The sequence below is a fragment of the Mytilus trossulus genome, chromosome 11 (genome assembly GCF_036588685.1).
Source record: "Mytilus trossulus isolate FHL-02 chromosome 11, PNRI_Mtr1.1.1.hap1, whole genome shotgun sequence".
Taxonomy (NCBI): Eukaryota; Metazoa; Mollusca; class Bivalvia; order Mytilida; family Mytilidae; genus Mytilus; species Mytilus trossulus.
In genome coordinates, this window is record NC_086383.1 from 60,157,753 (window position 1) to 60,167,689 (window position 9,937).

At 30.1% G+C, this 9,937-nt stretch overlaps 1 protein-coding gene across 1 annotated transcript; it reads right to left on the reverse strand.

Annotated features, from left to right (window-relative positions):
* Window positions 1-380: 380 nt before the first annotated feature.
* LOC134690514 (perlucin-like protein) lies at window positions 381-5,429 on the reverse strand. Its single transcript, XM_063550482.1, has 5 exons — window positions 5,186-5,429; window positions 4,254-4,327; window positions 2,549-2,630; window positions 875-1,096; window positions 381-488 (listed from the first exon to the last, which is right to left on the reverse strand). Exons 1-5 carry the CDS (start codon window positions 5,415-5,417, stop codon window positions 481-483), a joined length of 618 nt encoding a protein of 205 aa, XP_063406552.1. The 5' UTR covers window positions 5,418-5,429; the 3' UTR covers window positions 381-480.
* Between the last annotated feature and the right edge of the window lie 4,508 nt (window positions 5,430-9,937).

Here is a 9,937-nt window from a genome sequence, read left to right on the forward strand (position 1 = left end):
CTTCAGCTTCATCAAAAATTACCTTGACCTAAAACTTTAACCCGAGGACGAACGAACGAACGAACGAACGAACGGTACGACGGACGGACGGACTAACGAACGGAGCCACAGACCAGAAAACATAATGCCCCTCTACTATCGCAGGTGGGGCATAAAAATAATCAGAAGATAAACAAAAGGTCTTTCCACGAAAAGTGGAAAGAACATATTACAACAGAATAGTAGATTTATTTTTTTTTACATTGATTTGCCTTCATTATTGATTGGTGAGATAAGCATACACGGGAACAAAATAAAGGGGAAATAATGTAACACAGACAACAACGTATTATATGAAATTCAAGCGTATTGACTTGGTAAGGCCAGATTGGTATATTGAAGGCTGAGATGGGTTTTGTGAGAACGTTATCAACTAAATCTTCTTCAGGCGTGAAAATTGATTTTATTTTTATTATATGGTAAAAGATTTCATTTCCAACATCAGTAACCTGCAAAATCAAGACAAACAGTTTATTTCTAAAATTATTGATATATTAATTTATACTCAGACACTTTTTTCAGATAACATGCACGTTAATGCAGAATACGTATCGTCAATTACAGAAATTGTTATCTTTGAACGTTTCAGTAATTTTTGTACTATACTGGTGTGGATATACTTCGTATTTCAATATAATGCATGTGTTTTGAAAAAAAAGTAGAAAGTTTTTGATCAATTTTGATCATTGAGAAGCTAAATATACCTTTTATAACACAACGTAATTAAAACGTTTAGCTGACTTTACAGAGTTATCTCCGTGTTGTGTTAAGAACCACCTTAAACATGTTTAACATGGATAAAGTTGAATTCTTTAATTGCTGATTCAATACTTACAGAAATGACTTTCACATACATAAACGAAATTTCTCTTGCAATCAACATCAAGCCAGGTATATGGTTTGGTGTTGTTACTAAAGATTAATCCGCAGTTATTTCTTGTACCTTTACTTCCCCATCCACTATACCATGGTTTGTATTTTGCTATGGTCTGATCATAAATCCAACGGAATTCTCCTTCTTCTAGGTCTGTTAGTCCCATCCAAACATCAAGTTTGTCTGAAAGAAGCTAATTTTTCAATCTAGTGTTCGAACACAGTACCGCACTTTTTTGTTACCAGAATAGCTTATATCTCACATAGCAAAATTCAGGCAAAGTCACACAGAATGTTTTGTGCATTAAGGGTAATGTGTCATTGATTGTTTTTGTTATTTGTTAAGTTTTGTCAGGGCAAATTGTCAAACATAACAACAATCTATGATGAAAGAACAAGACGGCACACCTATACCAAACTAAACATTTCATACTGTCTGATGGCATTTTTATCAGAACAAATCATTATTATTAATGAAATTGAGAATGTAAATGGGAAATGTGTCAAAGAGAAAACAACCCGAACATAGAACAGACAACAACAGAAGGTCATCAATATGTCTTCCATGCATCGTGAAACTCCCGCACACAGAGGCGTCCATCAGCTGGCTCCTAAACATATATATATATATAAACTAGTTCATACTAAAATCCAAATTATACATAAGAAACTAAAATTAAAAATCATACAAGACAAACAAAGGCCAGATGCTCCTGACTTGGGACAGGTGCAAAAAAAAACCACATTCTGTGTGACAAGTTAGTCAAATATATTTGTAAAACTAATTACTGAATAAAAACATCCATATTAAAAGTGTAACATTTTGATTCTAAACCAATTTGTCATTTTACCTATGCCCATCAAACGGTGGATATACAACTGTTATGAGTTCTACACACATACATATCAATTAATTGTCAAAGGTACGTTATTAACTTGTATGTTATGTTTAAATATGGAGACAGGTTTCTGTATAAATACTAAGTTATGTTCTCTTCATATATACTGGATATACCGTATAAAAAGAAAAATATGGGGTATGATTTCCAATGAGACAACTATCCACAAACGTTCAAATGAAGACATTAAACAATAAGTAAAGGAACATAACATATATAGAAACATAAAATTACAAAATGAGAATTTAGCAACAACTGAATGTTCTTACAATATATTTTCTGAAATACCAAAGAACTTTTTTTATATGGCATCATAATAAAGGACTATCGAATGAAACTGACCAATCCTAGCTGACCCATCTGAATGTAAATAAAAGGCAAGTGAGTGGAATCACATATATTTGCAAAAAACAAAACCCTCAATACAACTCGGACCATACGACGTATAAGAAATAGCGTTTAAATTGATGTTTTCTTAATCTTTTTTTTTGTCTTAAAAGGAATTTCAGGATTGTTTCTTGTATTTTTGTCTTCTCTCTTATTTATAGGTTTGCTAAACTTATATTTGAAATTGTTAACGGAGTATTTTTTTTTTACTTTCTTGGACAAACGTGAAGATTTCAAAAATAAACTACTATACATGTCCTACATAATTAGATATATAATTAACTTTCAATTTATTTTTACGTTCTCTCGTTTTCGTTTTGATATTTTTAACTTAAGATTTTTGTACGTACATGTTCTGTTGTCTAATATCCATTTGTTTTCAGCCGCATCATCAATTTTTGCTAAATGTCCTCCAATATGAATACATCGTTGCTAAAAAAAAAGTAATACAAAACTGATATATATATATATAAATATATGCTGAATAGCATCTGATTATGTAACTTCTGTCGTCCTCTTGTCCTGGCTGACAAGTCATCAGCGATGCAAAGTAGAAATTATGATGATGTTATTTAGAGAGCCCGTAAATTTCGTTACTATCATTGTAAACAAATTGATCAATTTCATAAACTTATTTACAAAAGTTATCAATTGGATGCAGTAGTGAAATCGGAAAAAATTGTTTTATCTGTATCATCTTTGACTTCGTTTAAAATAATAACTCACTATATATTTCAATGAATATAGTTATGATAGCTTATTGGTTAATGTCTGTCATATATCTGTTTCTAATAGATAGGTATGTTCTAAATTAGGCAATTAGTTTTTAAGTTGTCTAATTGACAATCATGCCACATCTACTACTAGTTTTATATTGTCTCAGAAACATTATACCATGAAAATGGTAATATTGCAACGTAGGTCCTGTCTCAATACAGCACTGTTTTTTTTCTCACACATGAAAGGGCTTATAATGGCTTTGTTTGATGAGAACAAATTCAATGTTCACATGTACGTTGAATAGAATATGATCTAAACTTTGTTTTTTTTCTTTTAAATGTAACTTTTCCTGTATCTGTATATTTGTACATATATTAACGTGTATTTATAAATATTTTGTTTTTATCAAAACGTTGAAACACCATTAATTATAACAGTCGGGTAGAAAGATAGGTGATCGCTGTTGTCACTTTATTATGACACCAACCTTTTTGTGTCACATAGATAAGCCACCATACTGCATTAATGTGAATTCGCTGAACTATAAATGCGACTGGACATTGTTTCAGAACGTATTTTAAGTTGGGCAAGCTATATCAAAACTTTGCACCGTTATGTCTAGCTCCCTAAACCAACTCCATCTTAACTAATTTTGAAGGAAATGCAGTTAATATCGATACTATGAATACTATCTTAATCTAAAGTACACAAATTGAAAATGTACTATCGAAATGCATGCTGTTTAATATTATACTTAATGCATGTACACTGATATTATTATACATACAGAACAGTTCGAGATTGATATTTTAATATTAAGTATAAAAAAAGATGGAGATATATAGTATCATGTTTTACTCATGCAATAAATGTTTTTTTTAATTATTTGGTTTATTAAATCGTTTGTGCCATATGAGATAAAGTATGCTCATTAAAACAAAAGGAAATTACAGACAATTTCTTATATTAAGTTTCAGCATAATTCTGTGAGGTGTTGGGAAAAAATCGTTTGAAAGTAATCTATAACTTTTAAACTAAAGAGAAAACAAACCAACCCCGATAAATCAATTATAACTATTTGATTAACTGTTATTGCGTTTTTTTTATACATATATATATATATAAAGTAATAAACTTTAACGTAAATGATCTTGTCAATTCATATTTGCCAACTTGATAAAAGATGCTTATATTACCAAAAAAAAAATGTTTGCAAGTTATACACATTTCTATGTACTTTAAAGCGTGTTTCATATTCGGGTATCTCAAAAGAGATTATTTTTATAGATTAAATCGATTTTGACAAAATAAATAGAATATACACCTAAGACTTACCTCAGACTCAAACCAAGTAAGTTTCTCGCTTCCATAATAGTAACAATGACCATTGTATTTTTTCCATTGTTTTTCTTTAAAAGAAAAAGAACATTTTAAATATTTGATGAAAACCTTATGTGATATGTATAAGGCGAAATTGTTTTTGTCTGATGATATAATGTATATTCCCTAAGCAATGCACTGATTGAACAATACATAACATATTGTCAAGGTGAATAGACGCTGTTCAATTGCTACCGTCAAGGAAACATTTCGGCTATAATAAAAGATGTAATGACTTGATTTTTTTTAGGCAAATTAAATGCAAATCAAACGTGTAATGTTCTTAGTCAGTCGATATTAACACATAATGCAACGATAATAATGTGAATAAAAAAGAGGGAATTCTAAAAAAAAATTCAGTTTGATACGAACAGGGTATATTGTTCTAGGTTACAACAACAATATAATCAGATAATCTGTAAATAAACTAATCATAAATATTGGGATAACATTTTATTTGGGCACCAGACGCACATTTCGTGTACAAAAGACTCAATAAAGCTCAAATAATTTTATTTTAAAAAGGCCAAATAAAGTTCGAAGCTAGAGAGCATTGAGGACCACAAAATTCTTATTGTTTTTATTACGGCAAAGGTAATTTATTCCTGAAGTAAAAAAGCCTAAGTATTTAAAGAATTCAGAGTTTTATAAACAGTTAATTTATAATTATGACCATATTAAAAGCAGCATTGATTTATTATTTCTATTCTTCCTTTGAAAACTATTTTTTAATTATAATAAAGATAAAGTTTGCTGTACACTGCGTTTTAAAATGTGCAAATGTTAATGAAATAAAGTTAAATAAACCATTTTATTTTTCATCACCTTCAATAATGCGTTTAACTTCCATAAATAATTTACATTTAAAAAACAATTCATCTACTCACTCTCAAAATCCGAAACTAAAGAACCCATGTCATAATCCAATTTCTTTATTCTATTTTTCATGTCGTTCTGTAAGTTTGTTATTCTACTATCAATAGAAGATTGCAGAACTGTCAGTGCCTTCCTGGTTGCTTGTAATTTTGTCTTTGATTCTATCGAAAGGCATGGTAGCGCAATCACATCTTTAAATACCATACCGATTATACATAGAGTTATCATTGATGATAAGGCCATTTTGTAAGCATATGCTAAAAGAATATCATTTTGGTGGTTATTAGATTTATTGCATATTGTATAACACCATACGTTGAAATGAATAAAGATAAAGGTTATATGTACTGTAAATTGATATACACTAAACATGAGTACGTTTTTAAACTCTCTTGAAGTAATAGCAGACAGATCTTACAATATCTATTCACAATTTTGATTAATTAAATACGTGTTATGTCTGCTTATGATGGTAGTTGTTCATTTACAAATTAAAAACGAAATAGCAACATTTAAGCAATAGTTGTTTACCAATTTGCAAACGGCACTAATCAAATAGAATATTCAAAAGTTAACAAAAATGACAGGAAATTCCGAACAAAAACCGTCAAGATCATTTTGTTCCATCAAAGTTAGTAACCGAGTCTTCGATTGAAAAACTATTTTTCCAAAAAATATATATAATAATTTGTATCAGACTTATTTTACTTCATGACAACACCTTAACTGTAACGAAAAATAAATCCAAAGATTCTTAAAAACTAAACAAATAAAGATAATAAATGTTATAAAACCTACCAAATATATCCACAGTATGTCTCTACAAATGTTCTGTATTCAGTTATGCAAATGCAAACTGTAGAATATAAAGACCCTTCCCTCAAAACGTCTGAAAAAAAATCGATGGTCTAACATCTGTCTTCTGTACATGTATCACACCATCAGTATTGTATGTCATGCAATTCTTCGAAATATGTAGGGAAGTAAAAGCTATGTAACCAATATTCTTCTTGCTGGATCCATTTTCACAACACGGATGATAATGATATCTATAAAATTAAAAGTATGTATTTTTGTTTGTTTTGTCACTCTGCTTTCATATCAGAAAAGAAGTAAAGGTTTTATATTATATAGTACAATTTTTTTTCTTACCCAGCGAAAAAAATCAGAATATACCGACGGACTGCACCAAGCAAATTTTGATAAGGGGCATGTGGACTATAATTATAATATACAAACATTAGTGATAGTTTATAAATACCATTATGCAGTTAATTTAAAAATTAAAATTTGCAATTGAGACCTGCACCATAGAAATCGGAACATATTCTCCGACTTGGTAGTACGATCCCCGACCTTCCACAAAATATAAAATACCGGTAATGGTTTAGTGAGATATGAAAATTGTGCAAATTGGAAAAACCCTATTGATTGTTCGTGTTAAAACACCAGACTCAAAGTCTAGGTATTAGTTGATGTTAAACTTTGCGATTCAACCGAAATCTACATATATTTTTGTCAAAATAAGTGTTTTTAACCGTCGGTTCCGTTCCCCCTTTTAAAACATTTTCATTTTATTTTCATTCCATGTTGATTTTATATCTTCTATTAGATTTCTTTTAATTTTGATCATGACCATCGTCTTAGTATAACTTTTTGTGCTGCTGAGGCATAACACTCCAACACTCATTCAAGGTTATGGTGCTTTGCAGATAACTGGATTTGTTATAACATAAGCAACACGACGGGTTCCAGATCTGGAGCAGGATCTGCTTGACCTTTCTGAGATCACCCTTTGTTTTTGGTGGGTTCGTGTTCCTTATTCTTTAGTTTTCTATGTTGTATCATGTGTTCTTTTGTTTGTCTGCTTGTCTTCTTTCATTTTTGAGTCCGTTTATTTTCGATTTATGAGTTTGACTATCCCTCTGGTATCTTTCGTCACTCTTTTACTGCGATATCAAATATACATTATCAACAGGTTAAAACGAAAAACATGCCACAGTGTGAATAAATAGGCAGTGAATAGTGGAAACAAGATTTAAAAAAAAGCTTAAGTTATACATAATTGTTTTTAATTTACAAATGAATTTTTTAATTGATTACAATTCAAATTTATTATTTGGGGGAATCAAATGCGCTCTTGTGGATTTACCTTCATCATTAAAAGTCGAAACAAACTAAAACATAAATCGATACCACGATTTATAAATATTTAAGCGATATGATAAAGAATACATCAACACTTTTTCCAAAACCAACCAAGAGGAACATATTCTGCCAGTTGTTGTTAATGTTTTGAAACCTGAAATAATATTGAGTACCATATCATGGTAACTTTATGACAAAGTGAATTTATTGTTTGTATTTAGGCAAACTTGTGTGACAATGCAGGTTTGCCATCTATGTTAACGTAAAAACAACATAAGTAACAACCCTCTTCCAATAAACCATCATATTATCATCTAGGTGTCGATGTTATTTGAATAATACATGTCTATGTTTAAACAAACCATACTTGGTGTATATTACAGCAATATATTTCCTGATACCTGACAGTAGTTCTGTACTTTGGTACTCGCATTCAAAATAGGGATATTGTTTTTCTTTTAATTTGCTATTTAGAAAAACTTTGACATTATTTTGAATAACAGAATATATCTCCATCTTGCATTTCTATGCTTTCATGTTCTGAACAGCAATTCATTTATTTATTTAAAAAAAATGTCTTTTGAGATATTCCAAGTATTCAGCATTTTTTGTATAGATTAAACCGTTGGTTTCCGCGTTTGAATGGTTTTACACAAGTCATTTCTGGGGCCTTTTATAGTTTGCTATTCGGTTTGAGCCAAGGTTCCCTGGTGAAGACTATACTTTGACTCAAAATGGTTTACTTTTACAGATTGTGACATGGATTGACAGTTGTCTCATGGGCACGCATTCCATACTTCTGACATGTATATATAATTAGTATATTTTTGAAAACATTTAGCCGATTATAAGATAAATGTGTATATATGATGTTACTGTCTAATCATTTAGATGATAATATAAAACATAAACTCTAAAAAAAAATCCAACCTCTTTCCGTTAAATACACTTTTGTGGACCTAAATAAAAAAGGTTTAACATAACTAATCATATATTGACATGTTTGTGCTTTATTCATTTTGCAAGTTACTAGACATCTAGACGGACATCGGAATTAATCTTTTATGCGATAAATATTATCATAATCAATGGCAAATGCACATAACATTAATCATTACATCATACATTTGATTAAATTTTCGTAAACTGCATTTCAAATCTATATGTCAGATTTTACAAAGAATATTTGTCTGTATATAATATTTATGTTTTATAATTATATTCTAAGGTTTTGAACAATAGTTTGTAATAGTTTTTGTACTCATATGTTTTATTGTCGAAAATCTATTTCCATCTTTTTAACCTGATCTATAAGTAATCTACTGGTATGCTAGGTTTGTATTTTAAAAGATAAAACAAACTAAAAAAAAACCGCATGGTGACGTAAAAGCTTTACACTTTAAAAAAAAAGAAGGTTAAATTTAGATTTTTGCACAACCGTCACTGAAATTTTGGAAAAATGGACCATTTATAAATCCTTATGATTTTAATCTTTCATGTATTTTACAGCACAAACACAGAATATATTCTAAGCTAAGACAAAAATGACAATGGTCAAAAGGCTTTCATTACAACTATATATGACAGGTCTTACCTTCATTACAGTTCCAAGCGGTGACGTTCAACTTGCTGTTGTGTCCCTTTTCAGCATCTAAAAAACGCACAAAATACTAAGAATAATGTTCGAAATTTAAACAACCAATCATATAAAGCAAAAAGTTTAATAATGTCGTATCGTTCGAAGGAGGTATTTTTATGTGGTTTCATTTCAAGTTGAAACCATACGTTGACATGTTAACTAATTTTACAAATGAAATATCATAAAAATATATTTATATGAAAAAAAATTGAACAATCATTTGAAACAAACAGATAAATTTACAAAACATTTGTGCATTGGAACAAGCTTGTAGAGCGCTTGCTGATAATTAATCACATGGATTCACATGGACAAATATTTCTACAGAATCACATCCGGGTACAGGCGATACAGACATCCCGTTTAGCTTGAACAAGAGAAACTGAAAATTTATATATTTAAAAATTGAAATGTATTTATCATTGTTTATCCAGTTCAAGTCCCAGGTGAATTGATTTCAACAATTTATCACAATTGAGCACCTTTGTTGGAGTGAATATTAGCTGACAAGGGTTTGATGTTATAAATATTTATGATATGGTCGGCCTAAACTATGTACAGAATGCCCCCTGCCATTTCATATACCCACAACAATCCAGTTATATCGAATTAAAGATATGTCCCGATTGCTCTTGTTCAATATCCCACATACACATATAGTTCGGCGTGTCCTGTCATACTGGTTAAGAACTAATACCACCAAATCATGGTACGTCAAGTCCGGTTGTATACGAAAATAGGTCGGAAACAAATATCGCTATGAATTTGACAGATGCAGTTATATGAAACAGAAGGGGACCTGCAATTAATCATACATGTTATTGCAGTAAAACATTTCTGAGCCATTAACATAAGTCTTTAGTATTTCAAAGCACCATTAATCTTTTTATAGCGGGTTTCTATAGAATATTTTGGAAACTTGAGGTGAAATGGTTACTAAAGCCTAAACACAGGTTAAATAATAGGGGCAATTTAA

Excerpts from the sequence above, each read along its gene's own strand:
- LOC134690514 (XM_063550482.1), bottom strand. The coding sequence starts at position 5,417 with ATGGCCTTATCATCAATGATAACTCTATGTATAATCGGTATGGTATTT. Across the intron at positions 4,328-5,185 it reads TTTAGTTTCGGATTTTGAGA|AAAAACAATGGAAAAAATAC; the intron begins GTGAGTAGATGA and ends TTTCTTTTAAAG. Across the intron at positions 1,097-2,548 it reads GATATTAGACAACAGAACAT|ACAAACTTGATGTTTGGATG; the intron begins GTACGTACAAAA and ends AGCTTCTTTCAG.